General features: G+C 43.8%; 1 protein-coding gene across 4 annotated transcripts in view; it reads left to right on the top strand.

The window, feature by feature from the left end:
• Positions 1 to 24043, top strand: part of THSD7A (thrombospondin type 1 domain containing 7A) — a 230684-nt gene that overhangs the window by 145047 nt on the left and 61594 nt on the right. For all 4 annotated transcript variants that reach the window (XM_081881830.1, XM_081881832.1, XM_081881829.1 and 1 more), the window contains 2 exons: positions 1512 to 1644; positions 12082 to 12185. In XM_081881830.1, coding sequence (XP_081737956.1) covers positions 1512 to 1644; positions 12082 to 12185 — 237 coding nt within the window. The remainder of the gene's footprint in view (positions 1 to 1511; positions 1645 to 12081; positions 12186 to 24043) is intronic.

The raw sequence follows: 24043 nt of genomic DNA, 5'->3' as shown, positions 1-24043 counted from the left end.
ACAGGACAAATACAATATAATATACAGTGCGGCACATCTGTTGTTCTCTGGTAGCAGTGGGGCTCTTTCCTTCCTTCCTTCCTTCCTTCCTTCCTTTTTTTAAAAAAACCCTACATACTAAAATGTGTAAACTGGAGGGGGAAATAGCATGCCAGTAAGCATAATGAATCAGTCCAATTTGTTCAAGATTGCAATCACATAGCAGCGGAGAGGAAAAATAAATCTACCTAACATGTGACAATTGCAGCCTTAATTTGAATCAGTAAGTTTTCAATGCTTTTCTAATGCTGCTGCAATGAATTTTGCTGTTCTAAATGTAACGTATTTATTTATTTAAGCGTTTTCTTACCTGCCCTTCATTGCAAGGTCCCAGGGTCGTTTACAACCATATAATCATACAATATTAAAATCCAATAAACCAATTCCTACTCTACTCTGAGCAGATAATAGATACAGTAATTGTACCTAATTCATATGCCAGTTCCAAATTTGGGTTTTTCAATTCCTTACTTATATGGTTTGTCAAGGCCAGAATTGTATTGATTCAGTAATTAGTTTTTTTAAATTAGATTTTCAATTATGTAATAAAGAGAATATATACACACAACAAACAAATGAAATAATACAACTATAACACACACACACCAAATGAACTGGGTGTGAGATCAAGAGCTTACTGAAATACAATCAAGTAGAAGAAAAGGGGAAGTCCATCTACATTGGGATTAAGAAGAAAAGTCTTACGGCATCCATGTATTTTTGGCTGTTATATAGGACTGTACTATTGATTCAGTAGTTGGCTGATACTTCAGTTTGTGTTGCTTTTATATTACAAATCCTTAGAAAAAGCTTGCATGTCTGAATTTTTTGAAAGATGCATATAGAATTTTTGAGCTCTGAGGAAAATACATTGATGCCACCACTATATTGGCATTGCCTTAATTCGCCAAACTTTCATGTATGTACAAATAGGTTTCAAGACGCTATATTCCTCTTCATGTACACAGCAGAAAGCTTGAAGATTTGATTTTAACCAGGTGCTAATCTATTCTATACAGTGTATTTACGCAGGTGGTGCTGTGGTCTAAACCACAGAGCCTAGGGCCTAGGGCGACTGGGTGAGCTCCTGTTGTTTGGTCCCAGCTCCTGCCCACCTAGCAGTTCAAAAGCACGTCAAAGTGCAAGTAGATAAATAGGTACCGCTCTGGCGGGAAGGTAAACAGCGTTTCCGTGCGCTGCTCTGGTTCGCCAGAAGCATCTTAGTCATGCTGGCCACATGACCTGGAAACTGTCTGCGGACAAACGTCGGCTCCCTCAGCCTAAAGAGCGAGATGAGCGCCGCAACTCCAGATTCATCCGCGGCTGGACCTAACTTTCAGGGGTACCTTTACCTTTACTTAATCTATTCTATACAGTGTATCTATGCAGCTATTTACTGTGATCTCAACATGATTGTTCAACTTGTGTATGTGGTGTGAGGAGAGTAAAGTGCACTGTATGTTCATTTGCAGGGGATATGAAAGTGACAAAACAATCTCGGCATCGAGTGATCTTGCAACTCCCTGCGAATGGTGGCCGAGACTGCCCAGATACTTTGTATGAAGAAAAAGATTGTGAAGCTCCTCCTGTCTGCTTGTTTTTCAGGTGATGCTCTTAACGGAAGAGTCTCTTAACTTTTATCGGTGTAGAGTTTCTGTCAAAAAATAACTTGTTTTTGTGAGATTTGTATGTATTTAGGAAGGGAGGGAATTTGTCGTCTTCTGTGAGGAATCTACCTCAGATGTTTTGTACTCCAGAGCTTCCTACTTCTAGTTTTTGTATATTACCTTTCAGCAAAAAAAATTGGCCTATTTTTACAGAGGCATTGTAAAGATTCCTATGTGTGTTGTGTAAGTAGTATTTAGCAAGCATTATTAGCATTATCAATGCTATTCGGGTTTTTTGGGAGAATGTGTGGAACCGTAACAACACTACGCCATCTAGGTCTCTTGTGGGCAGAGTCTCTGACAGGTGGAGGTGGCTGTTGCTATCTTTGTAGCAAAACATTTTCAGAAAGCAGCCAAGCCACAAAGGAGCTTTCTAAGCTCTGGCATTAATTCCTTCTCCCCATAATGGGATATTGCCTGAGTTTCACAGGCAATTTGTCATCTTAATTTAGCAATACAAAAATGGCTTGTTCAGACAGTAACATGCTCCGACTGCTTTCAAATGCCACGATTACCTCATTTGCAAAGCGTTGGTGAATTCATCCCATTGTGTCTGATAATATCACTCATAGAATAAGGATTATAGGTCAGACATCTTTTAACGTGGCGTAAATATTGTGATGGCCAATCTTAGAGCCAGAGGAACGTTTTCACTTTGGGGGCTGGAAATAAAATCCATGGCCAAATCAGGTGATGGTGTTATTAGTGATTTCCACTGTCTTTGAAATAGTAGTGGCTATTTCCTGTGGCTTTCCCACAGAGAGAAGGTTAAGAGAATAGCAGTAGTGACACCCAGATAGAAGATAAGGAGAAGTTGTTTATGAAGAATGGTTCATCTAATTCTGGTCTTTCTGCTGTGCTGGGCGTATGCACACAATCCATCCATCTTCATGACATATAGGTGATGCACGTCCAATACACAGCTGAAGGCAATATGTTACCTCACACCACATTATCTTTTATGAGGGAGTTCCATACTGAAAGTGGAAGCATGTCCCATTCAAATTTCCTGAGCAAGTGCCCATTTCCTTGGCAGCTTTGAGTTCCAAATGGGATTTGCCATCATCATTGCATTGTATGCTTTTTGTTACGAGTTTCTTGTGTTTCTTGTGTAAATGTGTTTATATTGTGATGTAAATGTGTCATAGGTCACTTGGAGGCAGTTAACAACAAGTTATCGCCATCAGTTTATTTGTATGCTACTTTCTTACAACATTGTGTCTGAAGCAGATCACAACAAATTGAATGGACAGCAATAGCCATTCAGAAAATTTAGGGTTTTGTGCAGCTAAGTATTCCTCAAAGCAGATCCACTGAAATTAATGGAGCCACGTTTGTGATGTCCATTTATTTCAGTCAGTCTGCTCTGAGTAGGACTAGCATTGGGTGCAAGCCATATTAAGAACAAGTGCAAATAATCACAATGGGTTGTAACCGTCTTAGAGTAGACCCATTGAAAATAATGGATATGACGAATTTGGATACATTAATTTCAGTGGGTGTGCTTTTAATATGACTTAGTTGGACACTAGCCAAAGTAAATATGTCAACACACCATTTTAAAAAATCAGTCCACATGACACTATATAAAACAGTGCAAATGCACTAACCCAGTCTTTTTTTTTTTAAAAAAAATAATTTTTATTGGTTTTACAACATAAACAAAAAACAAACAAACATAACACGACTTCCCCAAACCTCCCCTTCACTGCATCCTTATTTTAAAATTTTTTAGCAATTCTTCATCCCTTTTTATATTTAATTCTCTTTAAAAAATTTTTTATAAATTTCAATTTTTATAGCTGTAATTCTTTGTATCCAATCCCTTGACATCTTAACATTCCGTAATTTTACAACAATTTTTAAGGTAAATTTTGAATTTTTTCCAGTCCTCTTCCACTGTCTCTCTCCTCTGGTCACGGATTCTGCCGGTCATCTCTGCCAGTCCCATAAATTCAGTCACCTTGGTCTGCCATTCTTCCAGAGTAGGTAGTTCTTTAGTCTTCCAATACTTCGCCAAAAGAATTCTTGCTGCTGTTGTTGCGTACATAAAAAACGTTCTATCTTTCTTTGGAACCGTTTGGCCTACCATGCCCAAGAGAAAAGCCTCTGGTTTCTTTACAAATGTCCACTTAAGGATTTTCTTAATTTCATTATAGATCATTTCCCAGTAGGCCTTAATCTTCGGGCAGGTCCACCAAAGGTGATAAAAAGTTCCTTCACATTCATTACACTTCCAACAATTATTGTTGGGCAAATGGTATATTTTTGCAAGCTTAACTGGGGTCATGTACCACCTATAGATCATTTTCATTATATTCTCTTTCAAGGCACTACATGCCGTAAATTTAATGCCTGTGGTCCATAACTGCTCCCAGTCAGCAAACATAATATCATGACCAATATCTTGTGCCCATTTAATCATGGCTGATTTAACCGTTTCATCCTGTGTGTTCCATTTTAGCAGCAGATTGTACATTCTAGACAAATTCTTAGTATTGGGTTCTAGCAATTCTGTTTCTAACTTTGACCTCTCCTTCTGAAAACCTAATTTTCTGTCCTGCTTAAAGGTTTCATTGATCTGGTAATAATGTAACCAGTCTCGGACTTTAGGTTTCAATTTCTCAAAACTCTGTAACTTTAGCTTTTCGCCATCATATTCTATAATTTCACAATATTTTGGCCAATCTGTGTCCATGTTCAATCTTTTTACTGCCTTGGCTTCCATTGGTGACAACCACCTGGGTGTTTTACTTTCAAGCAAATCTTTATATCGATTCCATACATTGTACAATGCTTTCCTAACAATGTGGTTTTTAAAATTTCTATGTACCTTTACCTTGTCATACCATAAATATGCATGCCAACCAAAGTTATTATCATAACCTTCCAAATCCAGAATGTCTGTATTCTCAAGAAGTAGCCATGATTTCAGCCAGCAAAAAGCTGCTGCTTCATAGTAAAGTTTTAAGTCCGGCAGGGCAAAGCCCCCTCTATCCTTTGCATCAGTCAAAATCTTAAATTTGATTCTGGGTTTTTTGCCCTGCCAGATAAATTTAGATATGTCTTTCTGCCACTTCTTGAAGCAATCCATCTTATCTAGAATTTGCAATGTTTGGAACAAAAACAACAATCTCGGCAATACATTCATCTTAATAACAGCAATTCGGCCTAACAAGGAAAGTCTCAATCTTGACCATGTATCAAAGTCTTTCTTCACTTCAGCCCAACATTTCTCATAATTATCTTTAAATAGGTTCACATTCTTAGATGTTAAGTTCACCCCCAGATATTTTACCTTTTTAGCAATTTCCAAACCAGTTTCTCTTTGAAAACTGTCTTTTTCCCCCATCGTAAGATTTTTTTCCAGCACCTTTGTCTTATGTTTATTTAATTTAAAACCTGCTACTTGACCAAATATTTCAATAAGTTCCAAAACTCTTTTTGTACTGGCTTCTGGCTGTTGTAATGTCAAAACTAAATCATCTGCAAATGCTCTTAACTTATAATGTTTAGTTCCAACCTGTATACCTTTAACCAGCTGGTCCCTTCTAATCATGTTTAGGAAAACCTCCAGTACCGATATAAACAATAGAGGGGAAATTGGGCATCCCTGTCGTGTCCCTTTCTCTATTGGGATTTCATCCATAACCATACCATTTACAATTAGTTTAGCCTTTTGCTCAGAGTAAATTGCACTTATACCATTTTCAAAGTTCTTGCCTACCCCCATCCCTTGGAGATTCCTCTTCATGAAGCTCCAACAAATATTGTCAAAGGCTTTCTCTGCATCCACAAAAATCAAGACAGCTTTTCTATTTATGTCAGTTTCCAAGAGTTCTAAAATATCTATAATGTTCCTCACGTTGTCTGACAATTGCCTGCCTGGTAGAAAGCCTGTTTGGTCCGTGTGAATCTCCTCTAACAAAACTTTTTAAAATCTTTTTGCTAAAATGTCTGCAAAAATTTTATAATCCACATTCAAAAGTGATATAGGGCGGTAATTCTTAACTTGATGTTTCTCAGTTTCTGTCTTTGGTATAAGTGAGATAAATGCTTCCTTCCACGATTCGGGAGCCTTTTTCCCCTCGAGGATTTGGTTACAGACTTCTTTCAATGGTTGTATTAACCAGTCCTTCAGTACTTTATAGTATCTCGCGGTTAATCCATCTGGTCCTGGTGATTTTCCCAGTTGCATGTCCTGGATGGCACTCTCTATTTCTTGATCTGTAATTTTTTCATTTAAACTCCTTCTATTATTTTCAGAAATTTTTTTTAAGCCATATTTTCCAATAAATTGTTCTATCTCTTGTTCATTCTTTGGCCCTTGTTTATACAATTTCTTGAAGAAACTTTGAAAGCAATTACTTATCTCATTTGGTTTATTTATAAACTTCCCATCTACTTCGAGTGATGTCACCGTATTCAGCTTTTGTCTCTTTTTCAATTGCCAAGACAGTAGCTTCCCACATTTATCTGCCGACTCAAAAGTCTTTTGCCTCATTTGTTTAGTTTTCCATTCTATTTCCTGATTCATCAGTTCCATATATTGTGTTTGATAGAATTTTATTTCTCTTAAAATCTCATGAGATTTAGGCTTGGATCTCAGTTTCTTCTCCCCTTCTTTTATTAGGTTCCAGATTTTCTCTTTCCTCTCATTCTGTTTTTTCCTCTTTATTGAATTCTGTTGTATTAGGAAGCCACGCATCACGGCTTTGCTTGCGTCCCAAATTACTCTTTTTTCGGTATCTGATCTCAAGTTAATCTCAAAGTAGTCTTTAAGTGTTTTTTGGGCCTTTTTGCAAATTTCCTCATCTCCAAAAAGAGTGTCATTCATTCTCCATCTAAAGGTTCCAGCTGTTGTCAGTTTCATTTCCATCTTCACAGCATTGTGGTCAGAACAGGTTTTTGGGCAGATTTCTATTTTTTTAACCTTTGATGCCAGATTACTAGAAGTCCATATTTGGTCAATTCTGGTCCATGTCATTTTTGCTTCAGAGAAAAAGGTCCCCTCCCTCTCCAGAGGGTTCCTAGTTCTCCAAATATCAATCAAGTCCATAGTGTCAGTCAGTTCAAAGAATGTCTTTGGTAGTCTTCCATCATTAGATATTACTTGTCTTTGGGCCTTATCCATATTTGTAGATACGACTCCATTCATATCGCCCATCATTATGATTTTAAAATCCAAAAAGTCCATTAAAGTCTCATGCAACTTCTTGAAAAATTCAGCCTTCCCCTCATTTGGTGCATAAACTCCAACAATCAAAATCTTTTCTCCATGAGTTTGAATTTCCACTGCTAGGTATCTTCCTTGGTCATCCTTAAAGACCATTTTTGGGTCAAATTTTTCTTTAACATAGATCACAACTCCTCTTTTCTTAACTTTATCTGATGAAATGAATTCCAGTCCTAGTCTCTTATTTATTAAAAGTTTCCTATGTGTCCTAGCAATGTGGGTTTCTTGTAGGCAGATTACATCTAGGTGTTCTTTCTTTAATAGATGAAATACTTGGCCCCTTTTTCGGGGATGGTTTAGACCATTACAATTCCAGCTAAGGAGTTGCAGAGACATTTTTGTTACTGGGTAGCTCCTCCACCGACTGCACCAAGTTGTTGTTCCTCCTCGGTCGGTGCTTGGTTCAATCCAAATGATAGATTTGAAATGTCCGGTATTTCCCTCTCACTAACAGTTCCTTTCTGCAGGTCCTCTTGGTTTCTTTCCAGAAAAAATTCTTTATCCTGGTTTGTTTTTATTTTAATTTTCTTCCCTTTGAAATTAAAGGACAGCCCTTGTGGGAATTCCCACCTAAATGGGATATTGTTCTGTTTGAGTAGATCAACTAATTCTTTGAATTGAGTTCTAGCCTCCAAAAAGTATTTAGGAATATCCTTGAAAATCTGAATCTGAGAATTTTTAATAACTAAGGCCTTCTGGAAATGTAGGTTCAATATTTTGTCTCTTTGTTCCTTTGATCTCAGGGTAATTAAACAATCTCTTGGCTTCTTCCCTTGCTTCCTGCCAATCCGAAAGGCTGAGGTTATTACAAATTCATCTTCTTCTCCATCTAGCTCATCATTCCAAAAATCTTGAAATTTATCTGTGAGGAATTCCCCAAGCTTGTCCTCTTCCTCTTCTGGTACCAATCTTAGTTTCAAGTTCTTGCTTTTCCTTTCCAATTCCAATAGGGCTAAAGCTGCATCATGTTCATGTACTTTTTTTACAACAGGCGCAAACTTTCCTTTGGTTTCTTCGGCAGTAGTCCTGGCGCTCTCGGCTATTCTCCTTGTTTCCGTAGACTCTTGAATCAGACGATTTATAGAATCTGTGTTAGATGAAATTGTTGTTGTGTTCAAATCTAGTCTTGTTGTCAACTCCGTCAGTTTCTTAGAGTTCTCTGTAGATTGTTTAGTAAGTTCTGCAGATTGTTTGGTGAGTACTTCTAAGGACTGATTTATTCTGAGCAGAGCCTGTGTCATTGAATCCATTGATGCTACTGTTATTTTCTCTTGTGCAGCTGCCGCTCCTGATAGAGAGCCTCTTTTTTGAACTTGTTTTTGAGCCTGCTTTGTTTTACTTCTTGTTGAAATCTCTTCTGGCGGATTACTCATAACTCAAGGTCATTCACACAGGAAAGTTGCAAGTGGAAAGTCCCGCTGGATACACCGTAGTGCAGCTAAAGCCCTCTAGAGGGGGAAATTGTATCCATCCAAAGGCACCCGCTACAGATAAACAGAAAGTCCAAAGGCAGAAGTCCCACCAAAAGTCTCTAATTTGTAACACTTTACTACTAAAACTGTAATCCACCAAAGTCCCGTTAATATGTTTCAAATAAGTCTTATTTTGTAGCCGCTGTCTTTTGACAGCTCGCTTGACAGTTCCTTTTTTAGGCTATCGCTGCTCCGGCAGCCTGACCAGAAGTGTCGGCAGCAGAAGTTTTCCCGTTCCTTACACTTTCTTTCTTTTACAGGTTAGATTAGTTCTGTTTCCTCCCCCCTTTCCCCTGCTCTACAGGGGGGAGATCCTTTCGATGTCTGGTCTGATGAAGTTTAAAAATAACTTTCCTTTTAAGCACAGCTCAGTCTTTTCATTGCTCCGTTAATCATGCAGATCCGGGAGGCTGACTTCCTTAATTTTGCCTTTCCCGTTTTCAGCCAAATCTTCTAAATTTTAAAGTCCCGTTTTAATTTTCCGTTCTTACTCACGGGTATTGTTGTTGCCAATCGTTAGTTTCAGGAAGGAATCGGCGCTCTCCGTCAATGGCGACGCGGCTTCACTCCGTAAGCTGGGTAGCGATCCTCAGCACCGCACTCACCCCGATGCTGCTCCGGAGCCTTTAAAAAGGCTCTTTCACGATGCCGGGGGGGCGCAAAGGTGCCCACCGAATCTCCTTGCCCACAGGCTTCAGCGCCTGTGATTTTAAGGGTCCCCCGCTTGCCGTAGCGGGTAAGACCCGAACTTACGGAGCAGTCCTGCCTCGGAGCTCGAGGCTAGGACCGCCATTAAACGCTGGCGCCGACCGGAAGCCTCCTGCACTAACCCAGTCTTAAAGCTGAACAGGAGAGAGAATAGAAATGAATACAGAAATTAAAAAAATAGTTAAACAAGGCAAAACAGAATCATCTCCATTTCACAAGGCATTCCACGAAGGTTCAATACAGTTAACTTATACTCATTAGATGGCAGCCTCTTGTGGTAATCCTCCTCCCTGCAGCTCTTCTCTCAGTTCATTCCCAATCTCTCACAGCACATGGAAGCTCCTGTTCAGAAAGTGGCCACTTATCTGGGCTGGAGGTAGGTGGCGGTTGTGGCCCAGCATGGCAGCCCCTCAAACACCAAGGGGGTGAAATGACTTTGCCATGGTGGCTGGCCTTTGGAATGCCTCCCCAGCCGGCCGCATCTTGAAGTTTGAAATTAGCCTATCAGGGGCAAGCTGAGGGGTGGAGCCTGGGTGGCAGAACAGGGTGGAGAAGTCTTCACTTTGATCCAATTCCTCTACCCACCTGTCCCTGTTGAAATGTCCTTCCTGTGATTTTACTTGACAGTGCAATATAAATAGAGGTTATTAAAGCAAGGGGTTACCTTGATCCTCTATCAGAGACATACACTTAAAATCCATTAGGAGATTGTAGAATATCTATTTGATGGTTCTTTGAGAATGAAATTGCAGGACTTGAGGTGACCAAAAATACACTCCAAATGTTGGGGATAATTTATTTTCTCTTGCCATTATTGTTTCCTAGGTTTATTCTAAATTTATGGCAGTTTACTCTAGCAGTAACTTCAGCAGTAAAGTTCTTCGTTTTGTTTTGTGCAGATACACTAAACATGAACAGTAGTTTATTTCCCATTCAGTTAGCAGCGCAAACTATACAAAAGAGAATTACTTGACTCTTGTTTTGGTTCAAGAACAAGTATATAAAAAGCAAGTCACATTTATTTTTTGTAGAGCAGGCTGAGCTACTCCTAGCTAGACCATCAGTGTTTGTTACTGAAGCAACCAAATTATAGCAGCCATGCCCATAATCATTTCACTCCAAACAATTCAAGTCTATTGCAATGACTGATGGAACAAGACGGCGAATATCCAATATGGAAAATAATACAAAGAACTTTTCACAGTGCAATATCTATATACAGTGGTTCTCTCTGTATAGATACTGCACTGTGAAAAGCCCTATGTATTATTTCCTAAATTTGATGTGAAAATATGTTGGAAATGGTGGATACTCTGGATAATTTCAGACATGTTTTAAATACAGGAGCTTGGAATGATGACCTGTCTTTTTTTTGTTAAAACTGTTGAGCAGCACCAAGCATATAGTTATGAGTAGCCCTTTCGTGTGAAATGTATATTTATGAGTCAGGTACCCATAGGTATTTGAATAAATATACAGAAGGCAATAAATTATTGAGTAGAACAGGTGCCTAAATAATTCTGTAAGCCTTCATTTTGGTTATTTAACTGTGGCTTCCCTTCCATTTTGTTATTCAGATTGACAATGAATTCATATTGTACTGGACCTGCATTTTCCAAGTCAGTATGTGGAAGAACTTTTAGGAAAGCAAAACCCTATAATTAAAATGACCTCCATAGAGAAGCACAGTAGAAAGGCTTTTTCACTAAAGCAAATTTAGAGCGTCAAAAATAGCCTAGATGCACATATTTTATTTGATGCAGTTCTTCATAACTCAACTAAAATTCCAAAGTGGGTTATGCAGCACTCATCCTGCCAACAGAATTACTAAAGGTTTCCATGAATTTGTGGCTTAAATAGCACTGATAATGCATGATCAGTGACAAAAATGTTGCTCGTTTCTTCCAAAATCTAAGGGAGGTGATAAACCTGGGCTTAACATTTCAGACTGCAAGTGGGAAGTCATATTCCTATTTCCTTATAAAAAGTAATCTTCCGAATTAAAAAAAGGTCCCTGAACAAAATGATATGTCACATAGAAGGCTGAGATTGTCTCCAACCACAGTCTGAAGAGGCACAACCCAGATGTAAGTTTGCTTCGTAAACTTTAGTACCTCACTGAGAACTAGGGTCCCAGATTTGATTTACTTGTTGCATTTCTACATGCTTCCATGATATGGGAACGTAGGAAGTTGTCTTATACTGATTCAGGTAGGATTGCCTCCCAGCTTTAACTGGAGATGCCAGGGATTGAACCTAGCATCTTTGGTAAGAAAGGCAAATGCTCTACTACTGAGCTATGCCCCTTTCCTAAACATAACATATGCCCACAGGTAGATGCAGCTGGGAGCCAAAATTGATCAGTGTATGCTTTGTACGTATATGCATATACGAGATAGTAGAAAATTTGGTCTACAACCAAGCAGCTTATATGATAGGCTGAACTACAAATCGCATAATCCCTAGCTATTGGCCACACTTGCTGGGGTTGTTGGGTGTTGTGACTCAGTGACATTGGGGGTGGGGGTGGGCATGGAAAGTTTCCCACATCATTTTGTACAGGGATTTATTTATATTTTAATATATGGAAGATTATTTAGCCACATGTGAGGCTAGGAATGCTTTCTAACCTTGTTTGCGTCACTTTAATACTGTCTAGTCTAGGACATAGAGCAGAATTATAAACATTGGTAATGCAAATATTGTTGTAGGCGTCACCTGCAAGAAAATGGTCTTTGAAGTATATTTCTTCAGATATGAGGACAAGCGGCAGCTAAAAATATGTAGATTATCCTCAACTTTTAGTTAAGGCAACAGCAATTTTAGAGCGAAGAAAATTGAGGGGACAGAAGGTGGCAATGAGGAGAACAGATTGGTCTTAATATTGTGCTATTTGCACATTTGCTCATCTAAAGCTCTGACAAATGGCTTGCATTCACACGGTATTTTTCTGCTATAGGTGGAAGACACATAAATGGCGCAGGTGTCAACTCGCACCATGGAATGTTCGTCAAGGCAGCCCTGGCGCCCAGGAGACATGTGGGCCCGGTCTACAAGCAAGAGGTTAGAAAATTGTCACTGTAATTTATGCTATCAATCACTAACACAGTTAATTATCACAATAGATTATCATTGTGCTCTATCACAACCTCATGTGGATTCCTGACACCCCTGTTGGCTGCAAGTGCTAAGAGTTTTAGACTTTGTAAAATCAACAGCAGTAACAAATCAGGCATTAGCATGAAGTTGTTGAAAACCAGGGAAGTACCCCAGGGTGTCTTGTCTTCACAGAACTGTTGAACTGGAGTTATTAACATGATATTGTGTGAAAGGTATTGAAGTTACTCAAATAATTAATGCCTGAAATCACTGACCTGAGATAAAGTTTTTAGAACATTTGATATTGTTGTGTCCTCTGCCTGAGCTCCTTTAGGAGGAAGAGCAGGATATAAATTGAAATAAAATTCATCATCCTCATAATTTCATTGCAAGTTAAGTATTGTCTATTGTGTAAATGTGATATGCACAGATTATTATCCTGCAGTTCTTTTCATCCTTGCTCTTCTAAGAAGCTGGGATTCATCCATATTATTTGAGAGAGATAATCAGGGTTATGTGTACACACCTTAAAAAAAGAAAAGAAAAAGTGGACATTTTGAATACTGTGCCCTGTCCAATATATGTCGGTTTTACAAATGTGTATATATTTTGACCAATTTGCCCTGGGTTTTCCAAAGAAAGAAAAATAAACAATACAAATGTGTATATATTTTGACCAATTTGCTCCGGATTTTGCAAAGAAAGAAAAGTAAACAGTGCAATGTTGTGAATTGTATGAATGCAGACCTGTTCTGCTGCCACTGGCAAGCGGTCAACCTTGGCATTTGACCCACTTTGCTGGGTTAGCACTATAGCTGCAATAGTTCTGATGGTGACATGGGATGAGCATACCTCAGCAGTTCATATTTGGCTATGGTGCTGTTTATCATGGACAAACTGGAAATGAAATAAAGATGCACAAGAGCAGAAATGGGTAAAGCACATAAGGAAGAGGCTGCACTTGTCAGCTCACAGACATTATTAGAACAAACCCATGCCTTGATTTTATAATTAAAGCCTAATATATTAGCATTTTTTCAGCTTTTTTTAACACACACAGAGCTTGTGTGGCTGCTAAAGTGCCAACATGAATCAGAAATTTAGCAGAAGGAGTCCTCCTCCAAGACAGCTTTGATTCTAGCTGTCCTGTGTAATTGAGCTTTTATTGCAAATCACGCCTGTGTAAAATGAACATGTCACAACTTTAGACTGGGGCCAATTTTCTTTGGGTTTTTGTCAGCAAGAGCATGTCTTTATTTTATTTTTTAATCAACTGTTTCCTCCCCCCTTCTCCTATTTATATAGCTGAGCATAGAAACAGCAAAATAAAACAAATTTTACCCCGTGCCAAAGATTGTTATTTAAAGACGATCACCATATTGTGGGAAAGCACTGTGCATCTGCAATCAGGCGAGGGAAATTTCTTTTAAAAAGGAAAAAGCCTTGATAATGGAGGCTCAAGAAGCACCGTTAAGAAGCGCAGCATGAAAATTTGGACTAAAAATGAAATTGCGTGAGCGAGAGCTCTTACCCGGATTCTGACCTTTTTCAAAAGGCTTAGCTAACTTTAAAATCTTACATCTCTAAAGCCACACATCTTCTCAAGAAGAAGAAATAAATAGACTGATGTTTGGTTTTCTTGTAAGAGACGGTCGGAAAAATCACAGTGGAAACGAAGTACAATGCTGTGTAGAGCATGCTTAGTTCTCCCTTGACACAGCGACTCTACAACATTTCATGCCTGACCTACAAAAGCCTTGCTATTTTGGTCAAGAACCTCTCTAGGGTGGAGGAATGACAATTGTGCCAGAGCCTCTCCTGTTTCATTTCTTACGTAATGACCCAACACAGAGGCTTAAGCGCAAAAGGTCATTTCACTTGAATTAAAATATTTTTACTCTCTCGGAGCAGTGAAAAGCTAGTGTGTATCTGCCTCACTCTTGTCCTGAACATTTAGAATTTTAACATATATTTCTGAAAACCTATGCAGCTGTCTCTGCGCCGTATTTCCTGTTTTCTCTTGGGAGAGTATTACATACGGAGACGAGAAGCTATTATTTGGTTGGGGAAACTGTCAGTTCGAAGGAAGTGTGAAGCCCGAGGGGCAAAGCTACATGTTCTGTCTCAGCCCTGTGTTTTTAAAGCCAGGCCCCTGCTTTTGCAATGAAAATTGAGCCCAGGGGACCATGATTTGCAACGGCAACTTTTGGGGAGGAATATAGTTTTGTGTGATGACTTTCTTTCACAACTCCACCATACCAGCTTTCTCTCCTTGCAGCCCAATCCAGGCTAGAAAACTGTGTTTGCAACAGAAACATGGGTCCAGAATAAAGCTTGGAGCAAGCATAGGTAAACTCGGCCCTCCAGATGTTTTGGGACTACAACTCCCATCATCCCTAGCTAACAGGACCAGTGGTCCGGGATGATGGGAGTTGTAGTCCAAAAACATCTGGAGGGCCAAGTTTGCCTATGCCTGGCTTGGAGACAATGCAGTTGGTGGAGTAGTGTTGGGGAATGGTTGTTGAGGAAAGGGTGAAGTTCCCATCTCTCTCTTGTACCCAGAGTTGAAAGTTTGGGAGTGCATGAGTTGTGAAGGCCCATTCTTGATCTCTCCCCTGTGGCATTTCTAGTTTGCTGGTGATAAAGATGAACAAATTGTGTTGGTACAGTTCTGATAATGTCTCTTGGCTGCTTGGCAGGAGAATAGAGAAGGATGTGTCAGCGTGTGTAGAACGTACTTATTGTACAAAGGTAAATTTTGTATAGTACTTTGTCCACTTTTGCCTCTGGCTCCTCCCATCACTGGCATGTTTTTGCAAGAGTAGATGTGTGCAGTGAAAGGAACAATGGGCTCATAAAGTTTTGTCTTTGAACATAAGAGAGATTGATAGAGGTAATAAATGAAATTATTTATATACGGCTGAAATCAGACAGCCTGGCCCATCACAAAGAGTTAAAGCCATATAATATTTCATGGTAAGCTAGAAAGATGCTTATTTGAGACACAGTATGATTTGGCAGTGTTTGACCTGGGCACTTAAAGTTTTTTGGTTTTTTTAAGTACCAAAATGGCCCTCATTTGCATACACAAAGCAGACTTTGTATTTAATTATCCCCACAATATTAATTTATCAGCTTATGGCCCCTTGTGGTGTAGTTCAAGCTATGCTATCAGCCCTAATTATATCAAGGTCTTTTGTCTACAAAATTTGAAGCGCAGTTTATTTCATACCACTCTTCTGGGAGACCCTAAATGTTCAATAGGGAAACGTATGTTAAGTGAACCCATGTTAAATTAAATTTTGCTGGCAACTGCATCCTTGTTCTTTATGGAAACATTTTACAATTATTTGTGTTTAATTCAGAATAATCACATTTGGTGTTCTTGCTGCTAATGTCTGTAATCAATTTGATGGGAGTGGGTGTGATTAATTATTAGTCTGCCACAGCATGATAAGAGACTGATTTCTGGTCCCAGGTGCCATTTTCACCATGTAAATAAAGCATGTGGACTTGGCTGAAGGAGCATGCAACTTAAATTGTATTAGGATGTGCAGTGAATATAGAATTTCAGGGGAGAATGTGGTCTGCTGCGTAACCAGACCACCTATTCTCTTCTAATAATTTGTGCTCTGTAGCCCATTAAAATGCATCTATCTTATCCAAACCCTTTTCTTTTCACTAAGGTGATTTCTTAAGGGGCATACATGTTTCTGTGATCGTTATATGCCAGATTCCCACGGGACGATATGCTTGGCACATTTTCTGACACAAGGTATAGCAGGCTGGCTGGTTGTATGGTGGCCTTGTTCAGAAGGTGCATTGCATGCACTTCTCTGCCTGCCAAACTATCAGATGACAGTGAAATTTGTTGTGTGAGAACATGGGTCAGTAGCAGAGCAGATGGTCTGCATGCAGATGGTTCCAGCTTCAATCTCTGGCATCTCCAGTTAAAAGAATCAGGTAACAACAGGATGATGAGAAACAGAGGTGGATTTAGGGGAGCACAACTGGGTGCCAAGAGGGGGCACTGCAGCTATGACGAACCACAGAAAGCGAGGGCAAAGGGTGCTGAGTTTTGGCATTGCACAGGGCGCTGCTGAGATTTGAAAGCACAAAGTCTGCCACTGTAGGAAAGAGCTCTACCTGAGACTCTGGGTAGCTGCTGCCTGTCAGTGTAGAAAATGGGCCAGATACCAATTGCCTGGTGTCGTGTAAGTCATGTTGCTATAGATGACATATGAAAAAGATCCGAGATTTTCAAAGCTGTCCCCTGTGCTCTGTGTGTCACATACACATTTGACTGTTCTGAAATCACAAAGATGGATAGTTTCCTCCTCCTGCCTTCCCATTTTCCTACATGCATCTTAAAGACATGAACAGGGAAAGAGAACCTAGGGACCAGCTCTCTGTTAATCCAGGGTGAGCTGGTTATATTATTATTACTACTACTACTATTATTCCCTGAAATGAAATATGGTGCTAGGCAGGCAGGAACCAGAGAAATAAGGCAGGCAGGAACCAGAGAATAGCCTTTTCAGCAGTGGCACCATAGTTTTGCAACTCCCTCCTCGTTAAACATCATCTGACTCTCTTACCCTCTATTTTTACCAACATATAAAGACTTTTCTTTTAGCCTGACTGCAGTCTGCAGTTTTACTGAGATTAGTTCTGCTGTTTATTCTGCTGTCTTACTGCTCTCATTTATTGTGGTTCTTTATGCTTAAAAGAACCTGTGCCTCTGCTCCTGAGCCCCTGACATCCATCCCCCCCTCGAAGCCCCCCCTTCCCCCCTCCCCTTCTTCCGGTGTGGGTTCCAGTGTTGTGGGGGTGAGTGCAGGGTACAGTTCTTCCCCCGTGGCGTGCAGCCAGCCGGATAAGTCCGGGAAGTCCTCCATGGTCTCGTCGACAGCGATCTCCTCTGCTTCCATCTCTTGGGAGGTGTGTTCGAAACCTGGATCTACCCCCAACTCGCCCGGGGCCCCCCTTCCCCTGTTGCCTGGGGTGACACTGCGTGCAATGGTCCTCTCGGCAGTTCTCTGCGCCAGCCCACCTCAGGTTGATCCTCCCACCAATAAGATCCGCCTGTACCAAACCCTGAGAGGGATCCCTCTGGGGAGCTGGTCTCCTGTGACGCCTCTTCATCTGAAGAGAAACCCTGGAACGTGCTGGTTGAGAGTGTGGGTGTGAAAAGATATTCGTCGAAATAATCTGCCGGCATGGGCCTGTGTGGGAAAAGTGCGTGGAACTCGTCTTTGAGGTAGTGCTCCTCCACTGCATAGTACGGTACCCAGTTGTTGGCGCTGGCCGGGGTACCTTCCCTGGCTAGTAGATATTCAACCCCCTCTTCCCCCCATCTCGAGTCCAAGATCTCCGTGACCTCGTTGAGCGGCTCCGCCCTCGGCGGCCCCCCCTTTGTGGGTGCGCCTCTGAGTGGGCTAGGAGCTGTCCCTGGTGCCTGGAACCTGTGAGGTGCCTTATAAGGCGTGAGCACCGATCTATGAAAGACCGGGTGCATTCTGGATCCCTCCGGGAGTGTCAACCGGAAGGCCACTGGGTTGATCTGTGCCTTGACTTGGTAAGGCCCTAGCTGCTTGTGTCCGAGCTTCTTCTTAGCTAACGATCTGGCCGGCACTGCCTGGGCTGCCAACCAGACCCAGTCCCCCACCCGGATGTCCTCCCCAACTCTCCTGTGTCGGTCTGCCTGCAGTTTGTAAGCGTGTTTAGCTAGCTCCAACTGCCTTCGGAGCTGTTCGTGGACCTCCTGTAACTCCGCTGCCCAGTCCTCAGCTCCCTGCGGCTCCCCCTCCCCCACTTTCTCTAAACCCGGGAAGGTTCTGGGATGCCGCCCATTGTTGGCGAAAAACGGTGTCACCCCCGTGGACACGTGTTTCGTGTTGTTGTAGGCAAACTCGGCCAGCGGTAGATAGTCCACCCAGGTCGAGGGCTGCTGGTTCGCGTAGCATCTCAGGTACTGCTGCATGATGGCGTTGACCCTCTCCGCTTGTCCGTTGGTCTGCGGGTGTCTCGCCGACGATAGGTTGACCTTGACGTTCAGGATGCCCATCAGCTTCTGCCAGAAACTCAAGATGAACTGGTGCCCCCGGTCGGACAGGATAGACCGTGGTAGGCCGTGCACCTTGAACACGTGGTCTATGAACATCTTGGCTGTCTGTTCCGCTGTGGCCACCTTCACGCAAGGAATGAAGTGGGCCATCTTGGTGAACAAGTCCACTACCACGAGTACCGCTGTCTTGCCTCGCGAGCTGGGCAGATCTGTGACAAAGTCCAGGGCCACTTTCTCCCACGGCTCGAGGGGCGTCTGTAGCGGTTCCAGCAATCCCGCCGGCAGCCTGTGTACTGGTTTGGCTCTTTGGCATGTGTCGCACCTCGTGACGTAATCCGCGACTTCTCCCCGCATCTTGGGCCACCAAAAGTCTCTGGCTACTAATTCCACCGTCTTCTCTTTGCCGAAGTGCCCAGCGCTGGGCGCGTCGTGTAACTGCTGCAGTACCTTCGCGCGGAGGTCGTCTCCCGGCACGTAGAGGGCTCCTTTGCGGATGAGCAGTCCGTCGCGTATCTGAAACTCGTCGTCCTTCGCTGTGCCGCTTCGCACCTCCTCCATCTTGGATCACGCGAAGGTGTCTGTCTGCAGCGCGCGACGTACTGCGTCCAGGTCCACCGTGGCTGCGGCGCATGCCCACGCTTTCGGTGCGAAAATGTGCTTGGCTGCTGCCGGTGCCTCTGCCTCGAGATACTGCAGCTTCCTGGACAGCGCATCCGCCATGATGTTGCTGTCTCTTGGGATGTATTCTATTCTGAAATCGAAATCTGCAAAGAACTCCGCCCATCGGATGTGTCTCTGGTTCAGGAACCGTGTCGTACGCCAGTACTCCAGGTTCTTGTGGTCCGTGCGAACTTGCACTGTGTGTTTGGCTCCGATGAGGAAGTGCCGCCACGCCTTGAAGGCTGCATGAATGGCCAGCAGCTCCCTGTCCCAGATGGTGTAGTTCTGCTCCGACTTGCTGAGTTTCCTGGAGTAGAAAGCGCACGGCCTCCAGTCTCCTTGCGGATCTTGCTGCAACAGGACTGCCCCCACGGCTCTGTCGGAGGCGTCCGTTTCAACCCTCATGGGTTTGCTGGGGTTCACATGTAGCAGTTGTTCTTCGGATGCGAAGAGCCGCTTGAGCTCCTGAAAGGACTGCTCCGCCTGCTCCGTCCAGATGAACTTCTTCTTCTTGGAGCTGAGGGTGTCCGTGATGGCCGCCGTTTGCATCGCGAAACCCTTGATAAACTTGCGATAAAAGTTGGCGAAGCCGACAAACTTCTGGACCTCCTTCCGATTGCGCGGGCTCTTCCAGTCCAGCACCGAGCGGACCTTGGCGCTGTCCATGGCGAGTCCCCTGTCGGACAGCTTGTAGCCCAGGAAATCCACCTCCGTCATGTCGAACTGGCACTTCTCCAGTTTGGCGTAGAGTCTGTGCTCCCGTAGTCTCTGCAGGACTTCCTTGACATCTCTCTCGTGAGCCTCCTGCGATTCCGAGAAGATCAGAATGTCGTCCAGGAAGCAGACGCACTTCTTGTAGAGGAGCCCCGCCAACACGTGATGCATGAAGGCTTGAAAACAGTGGGAGCCATTTTGCAAGCCAAACGGCATAACTCTGTATTCATAGGTGCCCAAAGGCGTAAACATGGCCGTCTTCCACTCGTCGCCCTCCCTCATGCGGATAAGGTTGTACGCCCCTCGCAGATCCAACTTGGTGAAGATGCGACCCTTCCGCACCGTCGACAGTAGGTCGTCGATCTTGGGCATGGGGAACGCCGTGGGCTTCGCCCTCGAGTTTATGACCCTGTAATCAACTACAAGCCTCTTTTGGGGCGTGTCTTTTTTCTTCACAAAAAACACGGGGCTGCCCCCCACTGCTTTGGATTCTCGGATGAATCCCCGCTTCAAGTTGAGGTCTATGAACTCCCTGAGTTCCTGCAGTTCATCTTCAGACATGGAATACAGTTTTCCAGTCGGCAGCGTCGCCCCCGGCAGGAGGTCAATCTTGCAGTCGTATGGTCTGTGAGGGGGTAGTTTGTCCGCCTCCTTTTCGCAGAAGACCTCCAAAAACTCTCTGTATTTGTCGGGTACCGCTTGCAGCATGCCCAAGTGTAACTGTGGTCCATCTTCCGGCCCCTCATCTTCCTGGGTGGGCAGTATGCAGTTTGCTGCACAGTAGGAGGAGCTGAAAGTCAATTGGCGCTGGTACCATGCTAATGCCGGACTGTGCCGGTCCAGCCAACTCATGCCCAACACTATGGGCGTGTCTGACAGGTGGGTAAGATTGAAGCTGATGACTTCGCGGTGGTTTCCAATTCGCATCACCATTGGCGGCGTTTGCTGTAGCACTTGTCCCCCCAGTAGCTCTCTGCCGTCGACTGTCACTACTTTCAGGGGCATCGTGGCAGGCAGGAGCGCTATGCTATGTTGCGTGATGAAATCCACTCCTATAAAGTCTGCATTGCTGCCAGAGTCAATGGTAATAGGCACTTCCATGGTGAGCCCATTGGGAAGCTGGAGCGCTGCGGTGAGCTGCACCACTGGTTTGGGTGGGAGGGGTTCTGTGGGCTGTAAGATCCCTGGGGACTGCTTCACTGACTCGTCTGGCTGGGCCCCAGTGCCTCTGATTCCAGCCAGACTCCGTTGTTTCCCTGCTGTGGTGCATTCTGCTGAACTGCTTCTGTAATTGTCACTGAGGCTGCAGTGTGCTTGTGCAACCTCTGGGGACACTCTTTCGCCATGTGCTGAGCACTGTTGCAGATGTAACACTTCCTGTTCCCTCTAGGAGGCTTCGTTTTGACTGCTCCCGGCGTTAGGGCTCTGGCTGCTGACTGAGCCTTGGCACCACCTATCTCCATCGGCTCCTCTCCCCCTCCCAGTGGAGGCGTGGATTGAGCGTGCGCTTTGTCCCTGGGAAAGAAAGGAGGTGCTCTTGCTGGCGTGCGTCCCCAACGCCCTTCGTCTTTGCTCCAGGAACGTTCTTCCAGACGCACCCCAATCGTCAGCGCCCTCTGGACAACTTCTTGAGTGCTCTGGGGTCTCTCCCCCCTTGCAATTTCGTCTTTCACAGCCCCATTCAACCCCTCCCAAAAAAGGTCCCTGACGGCAGCTGAATCTTTCTCCCATCCCAGCGCGTTGACCAATGCAAAATAGCGGGAGTGATATTGCCTCACAGTGGCCCTGCCTTGTTTTAATCCATGTATCTCTTTCCTGGCGACATCTACATCTATCGCTGATAAAAAACAAGCGTCCATCGCCTTAAGGAAGGCATCCGCATCTTGGAGGGCTGGGTCCTTATCTCGCCACAGATTGCGCAGCCACGCTTTAGCGTCTCCGTGGAGATGAGTTAGTATGAAGCCTACTTTCTCCTGCTCATCTCTAAAGTCCTTCTCCAGCAACTCTAGCGCGTAAACCACGTCTGCTCTGAAGTTAGGATACTGCTGCAGATTCCCATCAAAATGAGACACGAGGCTGCCTCCTCTCTTTCCCAGCCCAATCCCCTCTGGTCTGGTTCCCGGCGCCCCCTGTTTAGTCAACATTTCCAACCTGATTTGCAGATCCTTGCAGGCAGCAGCTGCTTCGTCTTCCCTCTTCCTGGATGCTAGTATTTCCGCGTTAAGTTGTGTCACTGCGTTTTGCAGGGCTGTTATTTGTTGTTCGGTAGTCATCTTGTCTTGCTTTCGTGAGCTCACGAAGCACCAATCTTCGCCCCTCGCTGCGTCCACTCACGCTGCGAGGTTTTTATCAGAGACGGGACTTACTGTCAGAGCTGCCTCTAGGTCCCAGCTCACAGAGGACCAACGCCAGGCTGATGTTATGTACAAAAGTCTTTATTGAAGTTTAGTTTCCATTTCAAAGCCAGAGCGTGCAGCCCTACGTCTAGACTCTAGATCGGCGAAGTCCCGTCTGAATCACCTCCCCTTCCGCACCAGTTTAAGATCCTAGCCCTGCTCCACCTTCTGCGCTGCTCTCTCCTCCTCTGGGTCCTCCTGCCCGCTGGGGCATTCCCCTTTCTGGACTCTTCCGACGCTGAGTCGCTTAGCTCCTCCCCCTGCCTCCGGCGGGCTTTGGGACCCGGTTCCCAATCCTCACTCTCTGCTGTCCCGCGCTCCTGTACATTTGAACTTGCTTCTCGCGCCAACCCAGTGACCTTTCTGCTAACCGTTACACTACTTCTATCACTGCTTCCCTCTTCCATGACACTGGCCGGATCTGACCTCCCCTCCGTTGTCTGACTCTCCGAGGGAGGCGTGGTCAGCTCTGCCTCGTCTTCTCTCCCTGGTGGGGAAAGCACTGGCCCCGATTCCTGGGACTCTTCCCCCCCACTCTGCTCTGGTGGGGAAGCTGGTCCTGATTTCCAACTACTGCTCTGGGAGTCCCTGCTGCCCCCTTGCTCCTGGGACGTTCCCCTTGGGACCCCCCTGCCCCTGGCCACTGGCGCCCCCTTCTGTGAATCTTCCGATTCGCTGGAGAGGCTCATGGAATCCCTCGGACCACTGTCCCCTCCTACGCTCCCCTCGGATTCCTCCCCCTCCCCCTCCCCCTCGCTCTCCATCTCCCATCTTCCCTGTGCCTCTGCTCCTGAGCCCCTGACACATAGCTTTTACTATATGGACCTTTGTTGGCAAGGTGATGTCTCTGCTTTTACACTTCAGAAATACAGACATTAAAAAAAAGCTGTAGACACGTGTCCATGAAGAGCAAAATTATGTCTTTAAACTTTGCCAGAGTGAGGGTATGGGGAAGAAGAAGCAGCTTTGCAGAAACTAAAGGCCAATCTCTAATTTAAGAAAGATGCCAGAATCAGGAGAGGGAGCTCCTTTGTGACTGCAGCTTGTAATGATAGGGAATAGTTTTTCCAGCAGTCTCCAATCCCAGCGCGTTGGGGGAAAGAGCAGCTTTGTAGGACTGAGATGTCTGTCTAAACTTAAGAAAAATGTCAGGATAGGGAGAGGAGAGAGAAGGCTCTGTTGTGACTGACAATTCAAGCTTGCAAATGGTCACACAGGGAAAGTGAATCCCTATATATATATATAAACTTTAAACATGTTCAAGCTCAGTTTCCCCTGGATGTATTTAACTGCAATTTGGCATGGATCTTACCCAGGGGTACTTGTCTCATATCTGCAAATTTCAGACCAATTACCCACAGAACGCTAAGGGAGATAAAGTGGTTCCTTGTTTTTTGTTTTTTTACACAACTCAAAACAGCTGAGTTTGCAGGGGAAGAGCACTGCAGCTACCTTATGATATTTGGCTGAACTCATGTCCTCAGAAGGGATGACCTTGCCTGTAAAGTTCATTCAGTTATTCAATAAATAAATAAATAAATAAATAAATAAATAAATAAGAAATACATGTTTCCTTAAAAACAACAACTAGTAAATCAAATTATAAAGGTCCCCATATAAAAAACAACAACCCTCCTAGACCAGGAGCTTTTTTTCAGCCAGAACTTGCTGGAACTCAGTTCTGGTACCTCTCAGGTAGACACCATCGCCATTCTAAGAGAACAAGGGTGAATTTTGGCACCTCTTTTTCTAGAAAAATAGCACTGCCAGGACCCATTGGTCAGTAAGACCATGTTTGTAGATCTGATCCACTTCTGTCAAAAGGAGAAAAACCATAGCCATTTCTGGATTAGTGCATGCGGGGAGGAGAAACGAAGTTGATTTGAGCTGGACCTGAATTGAGTTGGGCAGACCACAAAGTGTTTTGCAATGAAGCAAGCTGTTTTATGAATCACTGAATCTTGTGGTTGATGCAGACCCCTAAT

Source organism: Podarcis erhardii (assembly GCF_964252035.2).
Source record: "Podarcis erhardii genome assembly, chromosome: 12".
In the NCBI taxonomy this organism is placed as follows: Eukaryota; Metazoa; Chordata; class Lepidosauria; order Squamata; family Lacertidae; genus Podarcis; species Podarcis erhardii.
Note: the sequence above shows the minus strand (reverse complement) of the source record. Positions and strands in the feature narration are given on the sequence as shown.